Raw genomic sequence first — 19,232 nt, forward strand, 5'->3', positions numbered from 1 at the left:
ACTGGGAACTCAGTGTTTTTCTGGCGCTCTGGGCAAAATTTCTAGGGAGAGCTTCCTGGATACCTAGAGAGTTGGGAAGCCTGCCAGACAGAGATGCTGGCAGTCTGGCTGTGAGCCTGTTTTCTGTGGAGTGTGTTGAGGGCACTGAGGTGTAAAATGTTTCAGATAGTCAATTTCTGCTGCAAAACTGTTTGCTTCTGAACATTTTTTATGATCTTTAATGGTCCTTCTGTCTCCTTTTCCTAGTCTATGCTAACAGTGCTAATCTCCCTCCTCGATATCTTACTTTCCTTTTTATGCTTCCCTTATCTGCCTTAAGATCCCATCTTTGTCCTTCTTTTGCTCTACTTTTTTGTATTGCACAGTACCGTATGTTTAAGCTTTATGAGCCTTGTTACGTTAAGAAAGACAATTTAAAAACTTTTGCACAGAATATTTATTTGTGAGTAGGTTTTTGTGTGTGTGTGTGTGTGTTTTGTTTTGTTTTTTTTTTATTTACTGTTTTCATTCTGAAGAATAATATGTTATCTTCTGGATTGGTTTCTATGATGATGACTGCAGCTACAATTGATTCACCTGCATGGTGACATCTAGATAACATTTATGAAACTGCATAGAGAAAAAAATATAGAAAAAATATTTTAAATTATAATTTATTGCAGGAATTAATCAACTAATGGAAATGTCTTGAAGTCCTCTTATGCAATACAGGTATTGATATATATGAATGTATGCATATATAACTAAGCAGATGCCACTGCTCATATCTTTTTACCTCTTTCTAAACTAAACTTTTAAATTCTGGTAAGGAGAAACTCAATCTTAGTTATCATAGCTACACTTTTACTAAAACCTGTAAATTTACTTGGGGTAAAGTAGATGTAAGTTGTTGACAAATGGGATGGGATATTTTAAACCTTTTTCTATTGGTATAAGTGATTATTTCAAGTGAAAGTTCCAGTTAGTCAGGCTCAAAATTAGTTAAATCTCAGAAAACAGTTAATTCCTGAAGTGGAAGTTTGTCAAGTATACTTCAAAACTAAAGAGGGAGGGATGGACAGTGACTGGTTTATTACAAAAAGTGCTGTAGCAATTATTTTTAATAAATGTAGCTGAACTAACCTCCACAAAAGTTTACAATGGGCAGAGAAGGTCATTACAGGTAAAATATGTAAAAAACTACTGATACAGAACATGTACAGAAAAATTATTTTTCTTAATTTTAACCACATTATGAAAATGATAATTAAGATATGTTTGTAACTAGGATTTTACACAATCTTCACAAGCAGATAAATTGTTTGTTTCAACCCAACCTTTTTGTCATAACTGACTTTTTTTAGAGATTCATTCATTTTGCTATTTTATTCGGTTTTAGTCTGAACCATACTGCCTAGTCCATTTTTCCTAACTTCTGTAGTAATTTTAATTTTTGGATGACAAGTTTTCTGGGACAGAATGCAATCTACATACTTGTCACTTTGTTTGGTTTGTAGTAATTTCAAAAGACTCTGAGTGGTGATCTCCTACAAGATCCTTCTAGAATGTGCCTTAACACTCTTTCTTAAGAAACTTTGCCACATTTGTATAGTAAATATAGCATATTTAGTAAAAATAATGTATTAAATATACGTATTTATATGTGTAATACTTATGGATGTACGAACTTGTGCATGTATAGAATTATGTACTAAAGAAAAACTGCTGGTAATAAAGTGTCTTTGGTTTTTCTTTTAACCAAATGTAAGATTGGGATGAGACTACAGTGGTTGGTGTATACATTCCAGACTTATTTTGGTAATTGGCATCAATTTGTTTTAATAACATGAGAAAGTACTAGAAGATTATGCTTAAAAATCTAGTTAATGCATAAAAATTTTCCGATTTCCATTTCAGATGCTTTGTTGCTTTTACTTCTTTGAAGAGCTGAGGGAAAATTTTGGCAATACTATATGTCTGTGTATTGGTAATACCCAAATATTATTTGGCCATATGGAATATTTGGTAGGAGCAGCCTGTGAGAGTGTGTGATTTTTTGTTGTTTTTTTTTTTTTTTCTGTAAACATTCATATCAGCAAATGAGAATTTGGAGGCTGCTTTAGCTAAGAACTAGTTTTGTTTGGTTACCAGAATTTTCAAAAGTAATCATGTAAAAACTGTATTAAAGCAAATGCTTAGTTCAGAAAATGCTAAGGACTTTCAATTTAAATTAAACTTTGATGAGCAAAGCCAATCTTCATGAGGAATTCCAAAATTAATTTGACTTTCTACCTTTGAACATTAGAAATACATTTTAAACACAAAAAAAAATATGTATTCTCAGTAATTAATGGTTTTTAGCTTATTAACCCTCTCTATACGGTCCCTGCTTTTTTTTTCCCCAAAAACCTAGAAAATTTTTCAGTAGTTCTTTTTTGGGTCAATACAAATTGTTTAAAAATAAATAATCAGTTAAAGGAACTTACCCAAACCTAAAAAATAACTCAGAGCTATTACTGTCAGTAGATGAAAGCTGCTGATGACTCTACATTTTTAGCACCATTTTGAGATCAGGCAACATAATTTAAAAAGTAATTAATTGATAATTACATTTCACTATAATTCTCTTTCCATTATCTCTGAAATTTTCTCTGTAATAAGTAAAAATCATATTTCATGCTAGTCTCTTGAAAGAAATTATTTATCCTTTTTCTTTTTCTTTCTTCTCCCTTCCATTCTGTTTTTCAGGAAAATAAAAACAATGGCTTATGTTGAAATATTTTTTACAAATCTAAAAGAAGAAAAAAACAAAAAGAATGTGCTATTTTAAAAGAATTTTTGAGTGGAGATTAATTTCAAACACTAGATCATGTCTTGTTCCCATTTATGTGGCCAGTGTGGTGGGGAGGATTAAAAGGAGTTATTATTCTACCCCTCCCTGCCCTACCCCATCCACAATGGGGTCCACAATAGTCTTTTGTCAAGAGACTAATAATAAGTTGCTTTTTTGGTGTCTTGTGAGGACAAAGAAAGTGGAGTGATAGAGCTTCTCTTCCTTCTTTCTACATGTCATCCAATGGAACTGGTCGTTGCATTTACACCAGCTAGGAAAATATAGAAGTCCATTAGACCCCTTCAGTTGCAGTTTGTTGTTAGGGTAGAGCTTGGGGCAGAAGCTGCCACTTTCTTACTAAATTATTGCTTCTCTTCAAATGTCTTAGTATGGTAGGAGATAAAATATTATAGAGCATAGTTAAAACTTCTATATAGTTTTCTTTATAATACAGTAAAGGATGCCAAAACTTGCTTCACTTGTATATATCCTTGTATATTCCTCACTGAGGAACCATGTTTTATGTATTCTTAGTTTCAGGATATACTGACTTGTGATGTCTATACCATGTAGAGTTCTGTGTGTTGGCATAAATCTTAAAATATGCATACTTTGATTTTTTTCTTGATCTTACTCTGTACATCAGTAAAGCAGAAAAGCAAATGATAAAATTGCACAGCCTAACTGCTGTAAGAGAAAGAAAGAAGTCAAATACGTGCAGTATTTGTAGATGGAGTTCAACTTCTTTCTCTCTGTTGTACAATGTAGTAGAAGCCATTCTGCTGCTTGGGACAGAATCAAGCATTTTATGGCATCTCCATAGCCTGTTGTAGCCATAAACAGAATACAGAGACCTGAGCAAGACCTGTGGTTTTAGTTGAGTGTTGGTCTGTATATCTCTGATACAAAACTAGAAGACACCTGAAATTGTCTGGTCTTTTGCCAAACATAGTCATAACTGCTACTGGGAAACCAGTCCTTCAGTTCCTGGATTTCCTGAGACTGAAAGACACCCTCTATGAACTAGCACTATATTAGTGTAACGTACTTATCAGCGAGTGCTTGAGAAGAAACAGAACTCTTATCGTAGTCACTGGAGAGTTTTTAAAGCATGTTAAGCATAGACTGATGTCCATTTTTTTCCTTTGAGTCCCTTATATTCTGGGAATCTGGGATTCAAAAGAAACTGGAGAGTTTTATGCCATTGGTTTACAGTAGAAAGATAAGTAAGATATATGCCTTCTTTAGTGGTGTTAATAAGGTAAAAAGCATCTTATCACATATCTATGTGTTACAGTGGGTAACTGCAAAGAAATTCACATGTGGTCATGATAGCACTATGGAAAATAGTTGTTGCTTTATTTTCAGTTTGCTAGTATTCTGTGTATTAGTGGGAGAATAAAATCCCAGACTATTTTGTTAACCACAAATAAAGTGAGATTTTTAATGCCTCTGAATCCAAAACTAGTTTTAATATTTTCTTTTCTTCATAGTTGTTAATCCTTTAGATAACGTAATCGGTGTCATCCTGGAAACTCTCCTGAAAATTATTGTTTATCCTGAAAACTGTATTTTTATCTGATCAGTTGCCAGATCTTTAACCTCTTTGTGACTTCTAACTCTTTGCAGTTAAGATTCCTTAGTAACTTTTTTTTTCTGTTTCAATGATTGTCATTTGTTCAAATGTGTCTTTTTATGTGTACTTGCTGTTCTGTCATAGGATTTTCTGTGGTATGTTAAGAAGGATAAACCAGTGTTCAGATTCAGGGAAATATAGTATCATCTAATGGTTTGAGCTGGAAGATCATCTAGTTCCAAGCCCCTTGCTGTGAGCCCCCTTCTGCTAGACCAGGTTGCTCAGAGCCCCACCCAGCCTGGCCTTGAACACTTAAAGGGATGGGGCATCCGAAGCCACCTCTTCTCCAGGCTGAACAACCCCAGCTCTCTCAACCTGTCTTCATAAGAGAGGTTTGCTCAGATGGAGAAGGACAATAAAAGCCCAGGCTAAAGAATTTTCTATATAATTGGAGTTTTAAATGTATTAGTATAGAAAAATAGGTAAACATCTCAGAATGCTTGGTGTGCCATTAAGACGTTTGCCAGGAGCTTTTAGCAGATGGGGATGAAGGAAATACAGTGTTCTGTGGAGAACAGTGTTCTTTTAGACCTTACCTCAGTTCTTCCACTGAGTGCAGATTATTCTTTATAACTTGAAAAAAACTCCTTTTGTCTGCTCCATCACCATTTTCCTTAATAACGTCAGGCAGCTGCTCAAAGAAGGTTGCCTTTAGATGTGGTTGAAATCTCTCAGGAGTCCAAATCTGGGGTCTGAAGCTCATTTCCAACCTTTCTCCCCACACCATTTACGCTTAGCCAGTGATCCCTCCTTGACAGCAGAGTTAGTGGAGACATCTAACAAGTTTGGAAGAAGGATTGATAGCCACTGCTGTTTCCCCCTATGCCTACCTGGCCCAGATGTTACTCCCCAACATAATCCAGTCTGTCCACAAATGGCATCGTCTCTCTCTCTCTCTTTCCAGATTTTTATTTTAGACAAAATAGGTGCTATATGGTGTTACCTTTTGCAGCTGCCACTTTTTATATCCATATAGCTAGTGTTGCTTTAGTATTATATTCTTGTATTTTGCAAAATGTATAAGACGTTGTAGCTGAGTTCCTTGAGAAACTGTTTTTTATTATATTATTCTAATAATATTATTATGAGGATAATTCTTGGCCTAATTATTTCTGTTTTATCCTGGTTCTAAAAGGGCTAATTGAGGAAAGGAATTTTCTTCAAAGTAATGGGAGTTGGCAGAGCAAATCTTAATTGTTTGTAGCTTCCTTGTAAAGGATGCCATAAGCCATAAGGTTCAGAAAAATTTTCACCACAACATATTGGTTGGATATGGGTTCTTCAACAAGTAGATTTCAATTGAAACTGAAGATTTGGGCATATATGTCTATATTTTCTTAGTCAAACATCGCAACAGGAATGTTCTCATAGTATCTGGAAATAAGACAGATTTAGTCTGCTTTGTTTCACTGTTATGAAAACTGCTTCTACTGTTTTTAAACATAAGGAAGTAACAGTGAGTTGTTTGTACTAATGGAACTTTTTGTATGTAATCTGTTCATGACATTACCATTAAAATACCCACAACTGTTAGGTGTTTTGGACTAATGCATATTTGCCAAAATGTCATTGTGAAATATATGCAGGATATGAGATGACATGTTATAGTCCTGAGGCACTGAATTACCTCTCTGAGCAACTTAAAATTGCTGTTTGCTGCTTCATTTAGTACTGCATATAATAGTATGTATAGATGAATATTTATTTATCTATATGCAGTACATATTTTTGTTCTTTGTTTCTTTCAACATAGGCATAGATTCAAAATGGGTTATTTCCACTCTGATTAAAGGTAGCACCCAACTCTGGTATGGCAATATAAAAAAGAAAAGAAATAAAAAACTTGTCTCAGCTATTTTCTATAAAATTTACCTAAGCATCTTGAATTTTTCCACGTGTCCAGAAGTACTGCCTGAACAGCTGAAACATTTTGACATCTGTTTTGATACCTCTCTTTTAGTAGCCTGGTCTCTTAAACATGTTCAGTTCATCTCCTCATTCAAAGGAGTATTTCAGTAATTAGTTTGGTCACATTTTTATAAATAAATATTTAATAATTTTGTTGGCATAGACAGTACTGAAACCTCTTTTTTTCCCCTTAGTGAATCTTCAGCTCTTTCCTGATATTTGGATGCTCTTTAGAGAAAGAGACATAAGTTTGAATTTCCTCAGGCAAATAGGGGAAATTAACCAAGGTAACTCCCACTGGTGAGGTGACTACCAGGAGATTTTTTCCCACAAGCAGGAAAATCTGTCGCTTTTTCTATGCTTTCAGAAGGAAATGATAGTCTCAGTTGCACTTGGTGCACAGTGCCTTTTTTTTGTAGATGGTTTTTATTTTTTATGAATATGTACAATGAGAACCTTTTTTCTGTGGCCAGTCAGTGACTTAGACCCCATTAGAAACTTTGGTTTGTTTCTTCTTTATTAGTTTGGAAGGAACTTACAGGAAAAAAAATACTTATGGATCAAATGCTTGTTGGCAGTTTAGGGCTTGGATTAATTTTGAAATTTTGTGGATGGTTAATTAAATGTTATGGATTTTCCCTGACAATTTATCATGGAGGAAAAGATGCACATTTTTAAATTCCCTATGCATTGAGCCATAGTGAGTCTAGTTTCATGTTTGCTTTCAGAAAAGATGAAAGTTGTTTACACTTTTCATTTTTTAAAAATAATTGTAAAGTTAAAATTATGCAGTGTTGCTTATGCCTTCTGTCTCTTCTCCTTTCCTTTCCTCCAAGGTGAATATAGAACTTTTTTTTTTTAAATTCAGTTAACTGGAACCAATTATAAAATCTATAAATAGGAACTGATAATAATGACTACTTCTAAAAGTATTAACAAAATTAATTTTATAAGGATGTTATGGTTTAAATTAGCTGAAACTCAATGGGGCTTTTGAATGTGTACTTCTTTGGGCTTATATCAAAATGTTTCATTACCAAATGAAGTTTTGTTACCCAGTAATACAGAAGATTATAAAGATTTATGAAGTCTTATTTTTTAAAGTTTCTTTTTGTAAGACATAAGAACAGGAGCTCAAATAAACTTGGTGAATCAGATGTTTGATATATAAAAATAGGAATCCAGTTATATATGACTAGTATAAAAAACCATACCTTTCTGTGACCTACAAGCAAGGATTCTGGTACCCTTTTTATTAGAGTCAAAGCTAAAACTGCATAGATTTTTTTTTTCTTGCTTTTGACTCCCCTCTCTCCTCAGAAGATTTAGGCCAAGTTATTTGAAAGTTCTTTCATGTTCCCCTGATTCAACTATGTCCTATTTTATCTCTCTGTTATGTTGAAAATTTTCCTGAGATCCCTAAACTTGTGATCATAATCTCTCTATGCCCTTACAGTCTCTTGTGAAATGGAATGAATTAATTCATGTGCCAGGCTAATTGTTGTCAGTTTGGTACATCCTCTCATGCTCTCATCCCCTCACTTGGGAAACGTCATGGAAAATGCCTTCTGAAATGCTAAATCCTTCTCTCTCAGGTTCATTTAAATTCAGCTGGAGCTTCTGGAAGGCAAGCAACTGTTGAAAATTAAGCAATTAGCCTGCGTGCTTAAGAAAACAACATTCACCATTATGGCTTGTACATTATTCTGATGTTATTGATCTGAACTGTTTAATTAATGTTTGAGAATTCATTAACATAAATTATTTTCAAACCGTATCAAAATTTATTGAACTTTTCATCCGAAAAATTCTGATAGTGAGATTTAAAAAGAAGATATTGTGGTTTACATAGCATATTGAGCATGATGCATGTAAAGATGGAAGATTATTGTCCTCTGCTTTCCTTATTTTGTTGTCTTGCTTACCAAAACATTGTGCAGTACCTTTGAAAAGTAGTTGGGGCTGGGGAGAAATGTAAGTAATTAAAGAAAGGGTAGCTACTTGCTGCAGCATTTCCATATTTCAGAAGGGTAAAGTTCCATGAGGAAAAAGAAAAATAGTGTATAATTGCAGAATAGAGAAATGTTTATAATATTGTGTTGTTCACTCTCCTGTGAAAGTTATTTTAAATTAAGCTGAGCAAATGTTTTGTATCTTTCAGTGTTCTGTTCTAAATGAACTATACTTAATACTAAAACCTCTGCTTGGTGAGAATACTCTAACACCTCTCAGTGTCTTCTACAGTGGTCCTCACAGGATTTCTTTTAAGAAATTATTCCATTTTTCTACAGTCATGTAATAGGTTATGTATATTACAGTAAGAGAGAGATGATAGAGAAAGCACTGAAATCAATTTAAAAGTGAGCTGCTTTTTTTAAAGCTCACCTCTTTTGCATTGGAAAGCTAGATGGATAATCTAAACTACTTCTAGATCTGCTGTAGTCTATCTTAGTTCAATTATTTACTGTATATACATTTACAAAAGCATATATCCAGAAATGACTGTACTACTTTAGAGTTCAATTCTAATAGGATAATCTTCACTGATTATGTTAGGTCCTCTAAAATGTTTTTCAGCTATGGAATAGTAGAATCACAGATTTTGTGGTTTTGGGCAAGAACCTAAACACCAGGCTCTACACATAGATCTCCCTTGGGCAGGACTGGTTTTGCACATTCTTTACATACAGCATGTGGTTTTGCATCTGAATTTTGGGCTATTCGAAACATTTATGAAATGCATTCAAACCACTTACCAGCTCCTAACTAACTTTCAGCATAGTTTAAAAGCTTTTAGGTGAGCAATGTCTGAACTCTGGTTGTATGAATGTTGCTTCTTCCCTTAGGGACTACAGGTCACAGAGCAACGATAGAACAGAGGATAAAGCACTTTCAAGTGAAGAGATCTGGCTGTGGAACAACCACCCACTTTCCTTTGTTCTTTGCTAAGCACCCTGATTGGTGGCAGTCAGGATGTCAAATATAATAACAGGATGTGGCAACCAAGTCATGTGTTTCTTTGCTATCTGTTGTCTTTTCTGGCCAGAAAACATGAGGCAGTTTGGAACACACGTCTTGGAGGACACTGGCATAAATTATAGTTTGACCACCATTACAAAATATTGAAAAGTTTGAAGGTTTTTGAGAAAGAGAGACTTCAGTAAGAAGAAGCACAGAATTTTAACCTTATTTATTTATCCAAATATCTACCAGGCATAATTCTGAACTCAAAAGTGGAAAAAATGTAGCATTAGGGATTTAGTTATGGCTGGCAGCTTGGAGGACCAATGTCACTTGGGCATTAAAAATATTCAAAGAATATTTTTAGAAGTATATGCATAAAATCCACAGACAAAGTAAATAAAGAAAATACTGATGTAATGAAAAGATATTTTACATGTCCATCCATGGTTTTGCTTTCCTTTTTCACTTAGCTATTCTTTTTTTGTGTATATGATTTAGTGAAGTAGCTAATACACATTTCATTAATGCACAATCTAACAAAGTAATTTCACATTGCTAAAGTTGGTTGATTTAGTGATTAATGTATTTGTTATACTTGCAGTTAAAAAATACATTTATATAGTGTAGACTAATCACCGGTTTACTTGGATGCGGATACAACTCCTTTTGCCGTTGTGGTTTGATAATTTATACACAGTGAATTAAATGTCGGTAACTATTAGAGAGAAAAAATATGAAGTTTGTAGCATGAGTGAAACAGAATATGATTTGCCAAAGTAAAAGTGTGGCCAGAATTCTATGATGAGACAAAGATAGTGAGTCCATGTCCAAGTTGATTATTTCCATTTTACACCCAGCTTGAGCATTGTCGGCACTATTTTTTTAGGTTTCTGCTATTTTAATCTTCAAGAGGTGAGAGTTTTATTGGTTTCACTGAACTTCTTTCTCCAATGAAGTTGTATATTAGAAGCTCAGCATAGATACCCCTTTGCCAAGCTTTCATTCCTAATAATGATGACTTGCACAAGAGCAGTCAAATTTTGCAATCTATGCTGCTGGTCCCTCATGAGGGTATTGATACACATTTAAAACATTAACCTGAGGCAGTTAAGTCTTGGTCTTAATGGAAAAACCTTGTTTCATGTTGGCATAAAATGTTTACATCTCATAAATACATAAAAAGAAAAATCGAAGAAGTCAGGGGAAATCTCTGCTCCAGAGTGTTAAAATGATTTTAAAATAATTGTAAAAAATTATTTATACTGTGACTCAGATGTCAAATTCACTGAGGTGTTTGGAAAATTTAGTGTTGATTTTCTTTTTTTTCTGACATGGTTTCAAGATGATTTTTAAACTAAAGGAGTTGCACTAGAGTTTTCTATGCAGAAATGGAGTCTTTCTGAAGCATGGGGAGAACTCTCAAAGTCAATTTTGTGGTATAATTTGGCTCTGTCTCTTAATATTTTAATGATGACAGGTTGCTCTTCTGTTTGATCTAGAAACAAAGACAATAACGCTATTTTTTACAGATTAATGATAAGCTGTTTTAAAGTCATATATGTAATGAGTAGCACCATTGATAAGTATGCAGTTGTGTCAATATCTTTCAGGACAACTTTATCTTTAGTAGTCTGGTATTAGCAGGATGGGATCATAATGCTTCACATTGCTATGACCCCATTGCAGTCTAAACCTTCCTCGAGGGGGAGGTGCTGATCTCTCCCTGGTACCAGGAACAGGACACGAGGAAATGGAATGAAGTTGCATCAGGGGAAGTTCAGATCAGACATCTGGAAAAAGTTCTTCGCTCAGACGGTGGTCGATCAGTGGAATAGGCTTCCCAGGGAAGTGGTCATGGCACCAAGCCTGTCAGAGGTTGAGGAGCATCTGGATAATGCTCTTAGTCATATGGTTTAGTTTCAGGTAGTCCTGTGAGGAGCAGGGAGTTAGACTCAATGATCCTTATGTATCCCTTCCAACTTGAGATATTTTATGATTCATTTTATTACTTAAAACAGACAATGCTGTCTTAACAGGATCAGTCATCAATGGAGTTTTATTAATCAGTTCTTACCTTGATGGCAAAACCAAAGCCAAATTAAAGTAAATAACAAAAGTTTTGAACCAACAACTTGTTTTTTTCCCCCCTGTAAGTAATGCTGTATATCTCAGCACTCTCATTTGACTACTGGGACCTACCCTATTTAAAACAGGGTGATTAGTAACTCTTTGACAAACACCAGCAGAACATGTTACCACCTAGGAAAAGACCAAAGGACTTCAATTCTCTGAATTAGACATCCAAAAATCCCCTGCTTTTTGTCTAATTATAGAAAAGATAAGATATACTAAGTACATCCCTGTGAGCTCCATAGGTGCCTTTAGTTGCAATTTTGTATGTACTGTTAAGCCGTATTCTAATCAACAAACTAGAGAGCATGAAACTTGATTTCAGGGTCTGATATAAGGGCTCTGAATTTACTCTGGGCTATCTCATACTGAGGTATTGTAGCAATACTGTCAGTTTTCGAAGTAATGCTTAATTCAATAGTCGCTTTCAAGAATAGCTGTGCCAGTCTATATCTTCAGAAATAAGTGTTTCAAATACGGTTCAAAGTTCTTGTTAACAGAATATTATCTGTTGGATTAGTATGAATTTTTTTACAAAACATTCACATTTTTTTTTCTTTTCCCCCTCACTCTAGACAATTGATTTAGAGGGGTTCAAGCTGTTCATGAAGACTTTTCTGGAGGCAGAGTTACCAGATGATTTTGTTGAGCATCTTTTTACATCATTTAGTAACAAAATATCTCACTGCAGCCCATTAATAAAAAACAAGCCACAGCACCTTTCTGGAGGTAAGTGATAACATCACAGTAATATAAGAGCTAAAGGTTCCCTCACTCTGCTATTTTACTTCTAATAGCTTTAAATATCTGGAGTTCTAAACTATATGCTGGTGGGGGAGGTTGTTCTGGTATTTGTGAAATTAGAGAAACTAACTCACTCATGATAAGAAATGCTGTGAAAAGAAATGGAAATTAAATGGTTTAATCTTCTAATTCATAATAATGATGCAGCTGAGACACCAAGTGGACGGTCTTTGTCATGTTAATGCTAATCAGATTGCTATGGTTACATGATCTTGCTGCCTACTCTACTGTATAAACAAGTAGAAGCCTTCAGAGCTTCACACCCAAGGCTCCTGATGGAGATCTATTGTTTCTGTGCCCAGTTACTGCTGTTTCTTTTAATTGTCTAGGTGTGATTCTGTTGTTAGTAATCCTACATACTTAGCAGCTTTTATTTTAAAAAATCGTCTTTTATCATTCTGGTATTGTATTTTTATGATTTTGACACTTCGTATGTAGAAATTATAATAACTGGTTTTAGGTCATTGCCAGATTTACAGATAAGTTCTGCCCAGTATAGGCTATACTCGAATTTCTTCATTTTTACTATAATTCTCTCTCATATATTTTATTCTTATGTGTGATAAAATTATAATAATGATAATTATTATAACATCGTTATTAAAGTTGTTATTATTGTTGTTGTTTAAACTGTATGCTAAGTTTCTTACTCGAATGCTTCTTCCAAAAATTTTTTTCTCCTGCACAAACTTCTCCCACTTTGTAGTTAGTTTTCGTCTTTTCCAGTTACTAAGGACTTCAGAAATAATATAACAAAATACCGGCTTAGGAATGTTCCATTTGTATATAACGTAATACCAGGAGGACTGTTTGATAAATTGTTATATCAAAAACATGTTCAGAGAGGCAATTCAGTTCACCTCATGAAAGAGTTATTTGTGGTTGAAAATATACTGTTTATATTGTAATTCAGTTGCATGAGATTTAAACTAAATGTTGTGTCTTGATAATTTGTAGAATTTAAAGGGAAAAACTGTGCATTAGTACATTTTGATGTGCAAATGGCAATTATGCAAACTTTTGTTTTAGGATATCTAGTAATTTTTAAATGTTGCTAATAGTGAAAAAAACCTGACTGGTACTGCAAAATAAATTTGACAGAAACATTTGACATTCTTCTGGAAAATGAAAAGATACATGAGAGCTAGAGAAGATGACAAGAAAAGTAGTAGAGTTTATCAGTCTTCCTGGTACATGTTTGTTTTTCACTTAATGTCTTTTGGTCCACTCATGTCTGTTTATAAATTGTATTTTCAGTTAAGGCATCTGAAGAGAGATGGAAACAGATGCCAGGTAAGCAGAAGCACTGAGAGTCATCTGTAAGTCAGAACATTGGTGTCAGCCTCTCCCACCTCTGTTTAAGAAGTAATAATTTAACCTGTACCTTGCAGCTGATGATAAGTTAAAAGATACCTTAAAATTTGTATTACTTTCCATTTGGATGTCAGGACTATATATTTTTGAAAAGAGTTATCCCAAGTTTTGAAATACTTTTTATTCTGTGAATAATATTCACATGACTGGAATGCGAACTATTTGTGTAAATTTTGTGATTAAAGCTAGCATCTGAATTGGATAACATTTTATAATGTCTTAATTTTAATGACAGTTAACTGACATGCAAGCTCATTAAATAGAATACTGCCCTGTTAAATATTTTTATTCATTTAAATATTTATTTTCAGTTTATTATTTGCCTGAAACCATGAACATGGACTTGATTCCAAGATACATTTTCTGCATGCCAATTTGCTCTTATTTACCAAATTTTATTGTTTTAACATGTGTAGACATGTACTGTTTTAACATATAGAACTACCTTTTAACATGTAGACTTTTAAAGATGTCTTCAGAATGCAATGAAGTATTTCAAAGTAAAAATAGGACAGTGAAAAAAACCACACCAAAATTCTATTTCCATTTGCTACAGTAATTAACTTGTTCAAGACAAATGGATGAGAGAAATTATGTATTCAGGTTATGTGTGCAATGATGAATCTGTACTGAATTAGTTACAGAAAATTTTTAAGAACAGTATATCCTTTTGCAAAGTTTCATCTTTAACATCACTAAAATCAGAAAGAAATGTAACAACTTGTAAAGAAAGTTTTATTACTGCTTTCTCCGTGTTCTGCTGTCCTTCCCAGTTTTTCCAACTTTGATCCTGCAGATTCCAGTAATATCATCAGGACTGGTCATACTAATGTTGTCCTGAAACAAAAGAAGTTTGGCAGTTTTGAAACTTGTATTCTAAGTGGTACACTGGAACTGCTGTTAATCATAATGTCTGAGCACATATTTAAATTCTATGTTTATTTCCTCGGTAGTTTGTCACTGAGGTTTCCATGTTTTAAATATGTACTGCACTGACATGCATCTGGCTGTGTTTTTGGGATAACAATACACTTGGGTGTTAGCAGAGTTTGACACTAAAACATCTTCAATTAGTGTAGTTGGTGTCAGTCTATAAATTAAATGAAGATTCTACAAGCACAAGGCAGAGTTGGGCAGGGATTGTTTTAATACTTAACATGTAATGTAGTAGATTAAAATTATTCACCAAATTGGTTTATAGCCAACTGACATCAGATCAATGCAAATGAAAAAAAGGTTATGTCATTCCCATAATTGGGCTGGTAGTCTGATAGTTCGCTTTATTTGTACAACACTTCCAAACCTCACTATCATTTAAATTCTACCTTTGCTGGATAAACTATGAACACAAATTGTTTAGAACTTTGGATGAAGAAGTAATCTGAGATTCACATAAAACAAAGATGCATGTATGCAAGAGTTTTGTTTTCATTTTCTGCTTGTATCATATGTGAAGACTAACAATGGCTATTGGTTATTTCCAGGTCTGAGACTTAACAAAGGTACCTCTACATCCAGACCTCCTACTCCTGCCAACTTACATTTACCTGACATGATCCAGCTGAAAGATATTGTTTGCTATTTATCACTGCTAGAAAGAGGAAGACCAGAAGACAAGCTAGAATGTATGTTCTTTTTTAAAGTTAATTTTATATATTTATTTCCACAAGTCATCAAATGTTCTGTTTCTGAGTTTAAGAATCAATTTTGAGACAGCTGCATTATAAAAATATGGTTCTAGGTGACTGTTGTTGCAGAAATTATTTTTTAATCTTTCTAATAGTATTAATTTCATGAGATTTTAACTAAATTTGCTCTATCTAGCACTCGTAAAGATGAGGAGTAAGGATTGTACATTCTGTAGTTAAAATAATCTTTTCTATACTGTCATCCCTTGATTAGCATCAGATCTGAGAAAAACAAATGATGTATACTGAGGATACCTGGAGATATATAGATGGAGTGAATAATCTGTACTAAACAAGCCAATTCAAAAAAAGAATAGTTAGTGTAGGCTGTGGGCTCTATAATGTTAGTGAATACTGAAAAGCCAAGAATGATCCAAGTCTGCCTCACTGTTGGGAATGAGTGTTTGACATGGGAAGTTAGAAATGTTTTTTTTTTAATTAGGGGCCTGAGTCAATAAAGCACAACACCTCTACCTATTAAAAAATAACTTTGAGTTCCATTTGTGAATTGGAGAAAAATGTCTTCATTGAGATCAAATATACTTCAATATACGTAGCTGGTCTGTCTATAGAAGATCTGTGGGATCAGGCTCTAATATGGAAAGTAAACATTCAGTATGATAGGGCATGCAAACAGTAGGCTTCTGTCAGAGTAAAAATTCATTACATGGTTACATGACCACATATTGTTGAAGTATCTTGATGTTTCATTACCTGTAGTTAGCTTACAATGGCAACTTTGTACTATAAGATCATTGATACCTTTGCCTCAGCAAAGATTATAAGCAGCTATTCTCCAGATTTGGTGACACCAGTTTGGTATCACATGATTAGAATACGAGAATGTACACATGAATGTGCATTCAGAACACAAGCACAGAAAAACTAAGTTCTTAGAATTGATTTTAGCTTACAGTGTAATAACTGTTTCACGGTAGCAAGTTATGCAAGCCTTATCAGAGCTCTGAAGATCTCAGTGCACAAACCATAGCATGAAATGTAGATTAGTTGCCTCCCCTGGTGTCAGGAATTGGTACAATGAAAAGGAGGAGAGACAGAGGAGCAGGTGATGATTATAGTTTAGGGAATTTTCCATGAACTTCCTGCAATATAAACTACATGTGCAAAAGACTGTGTTCTATATGATTTAGGAGGGAGAGAGCATGATCTGATAGGTGTACGGTACTTGCATGTTTGTATATTCAAGGTCATTTGTATTTACTGTGTATAATTATGGGCATATTATTTTATAGGTTTATTTTCTACTTTGTTATTGTATTAGGGAGGGTTTGGAACACACTGAATCCTGAAAATCATGACACCGTTAAAAGCTTAACAAAAACCAATATTTATTACCAAGAGGTGGCCAACAAAACGAACAAACCCAAAAGAGAGGAAGGAGGAGAGAAATAAGCCCCCGGCACGACCTCCCCAGTTACCCAGCTGTTGCCCATAAAGTTATCTTACCGACCTAGCATCCCTATAATTACCCATAGCAGAGGCTGCATCCTTGGCGAGTCAGTAAGTTCACAAACTGGCAGGCATCCCCACCAAAAGACAATGTTGTCCTTGGTGTGAAGCTAGCTCACCTCCAAGAAAGCACTGTCTGCTTTTATACAATTAATTGAGTGACCTCAGCCTCCCAGGCGTGGCCAGCACTGCCCAGCCAGAGGCCCTCAGTCCCACCCTCTTGGCTATGTAAGTGCATCCCTTCAGCACGAGAACTTTGGAAATCCCCGCACGCACGCGCAGTATGCCTTGGGGGTCTTTCTTAATTGAGTCTGAGGGCGCTACTTCATCATCCTCCTCCTCAAATTCTCCTTCCAGCGACCTTGGAGGACAATTAGCCAATCACAGAACACCAATTAAAACAGTTTATACAGAAGTTCTCCCTCCAAGGACGAATTCACTGTTTTATCAGTGAATTTAGCAGAGAGAATATAAACTACTACAGGTGGCTGGGGCCAAACACAGACCAAAAGTATCAGCATAAATTCACCCTGGTACAGTCATACAGACTTAAAATATACCATGTATTGTCACGTTTTAGTATCTAAATTTTGACTTATACTGTACCATTAGTATGCAGACTTTCCCGTTGATTTTAGTTGAATTCTTCTTATAAATTAATGGTATAATTTCGCCCTTTGTCTGAAATAGTTTTATAGCAGTAGATCCTGTGGCTGTAAGGTAAATTATAATTTTCAACAATGAAGTGAAAAAAGAAAAATTACTTATTGTGGAGTTGTCGACATTAATATTAATACTAATCTCTAATCATGATTTTTTTATTATTTCTCTGTTGACAAAAATTGAAAAAATTAATCACAGCTGAGTGTTTGGAAACTTACTTCAGGACAAGCAGAAAATGAACATGGTGCTTTCAAATAGAATCTGGTATAAGCTAGAGGATAAAATACACTAAAAGAAAATAATGCTTAGGTTTTGGATCTGTATGATCTACAGATTTTCATAGACTTACAAGTATTCCAGCAGTTAAATGGATTTTCCAACCTATTAACAATGTATTTCTAGAGGTCTTAAGCAGTGGAAACCTCACCTATTCGACATGCTCAACATATCTATTATTTCTAATCTATGTATGGCCTGAATATAAAGAAAATCCCACAGTCCTCACAGAGATACATTAGAAGAATAGAAGATATCCTTTAAGGTCATATTACTGTCTAGTAGTAGAAATAGAGTGCTATCAGGTAAGGGGATGGGAAAAGGCGACTTGAGCTCTGCAGTTTGCATCAGAACTTCTGTTGGGTTGTTTTTATCATTTTGTTGTTGTTTTTTTCTCCTAGAGTGTGTAAATCAGTGAGAACATGAATATTTAGCAGGGTATGAATAGAAAAGAGATTGCGTGCCAGACCAGTAGCATAGTTTTTCAGAGTCTAGCCAAGAACACAGATTGAGCCTTTTTACTACCCGATACATTTGTAATTGAAAAGACTTGTTTGCTACAAAGTGAAACAGTTATAATTATGCTAATGTCTGGTTCTAAATGTCTGATTAGAACTACTGATTCACGTTAAGTGAAAAAAAAGTTGTAAGCACTACTTCTCTGGAGTAGGTAAAGATCATGGAAATGCTAAACCTTGCCTTCATGATAACTGTAAAACGTTCTTTTAACCACTGTATTAGAATCACAGAGGGGGAGGAAAGAGAACCAAATGATTTGAACTTTATCACTGAGTGATTCAGTGATTCATCCCTATGGAAACTGAATGCTTAATAGTACCTTTGTCAGATAATATTAGCTGTCAAGCTCTGAGCTTTGGTAGAAGGCCTACTAGCGGGGGCAGCACCAATCTCTGGTGACTTTTGACATTAACTGTTGTTTTACACTGTAACTGTGCTATGTAACTCCAGGCAAAGAAGGAGATTTTTATAGGCTTTCTTAGCCTGTAACTAAGGAATAGTTAGTGGCTTTAAACAGTGTACTACAGTAAACATCATCAATCTCATATTACAGCTCTTAAGAGCAGTGCAATGTAGTGGCAAAAATTGTTGAAGTGGTAGAGCAGTGTAGTACCTACCATTTTTCCCCACAGTTAGATGAACAATTTATTCCCCAGATGGAGGATATAAGGGAAGCAAGCCAATCCATATAACAGTTAAATATGTTTTGCTGTAAGTCCCAAAATAATCAAATTCTTTCTGAATTTTACTTTCTAATTGCTAAGAATTTTCTCTCACTTCTCATTATAGTGTTTCCTGAAGACTTATAAACTTTGCTTGCAGAATTTATTGGACTGTAACAGCATTTGCTGTGGATCCAGCGTGCTGGGATTCTTCACTGTTAAATAGGTCATATGTTATGTTTCCAAAAACATCTGATAAGACAGTTTGTAAGCAGATTGATTGGGTTTTACTGTCAGTGACAGCATTACAGTGTCCTGTAAACATC

General features: G+C 34.6%; 1 protein-coding gene across 1 annotated transcript in view; it reads left to right on the plus strand.

Annotated features, from left to right (window-relative positions):
* LOC108508138 (diacylglycerol kinase beta-like) overlaps positions 1–19,232 on the plus strand; it is a gene marked incomplete at its 3' end in the record, with an annotated part of 108,979 nt that overhangs the window by 45,275 nt on the left and 44,472 nt on the right. Inside the window, exons 5-7 of the mRNA XM_017836705.1 lie at positions 12,026–12,179; positions 13,512–13,547; positions 15,113–15,253. Of these exons, the coding sequence (XP_017692194.1) occupies positions 12,026–12,179; positions 13,512–13,547; positions 15,113–15,253 (331 nt within the window). The remainder of the gene's footprint in view (positions 1–12,025; positions 12,180–13,511; positions 13,548–15,112; positions 15,254–19,232) is intronic.

This window comes from Lepidothrix coronata, unplaced genomic scaffold (assembly GCF_001604755.1).
Source record: "Lepidothrix coronata isolate B3197 unplaced genomic scaffold, Lepidothrix_coronata-1.0 Scaffold282, whole genome shotgun sequence".
Classification (NCBI taxonomy): Eukaryota; Metazoa; Chordata; class Aves; order Passeriformes; family Pipridae; genus Lepidothrix; species Lepidothrix coronata.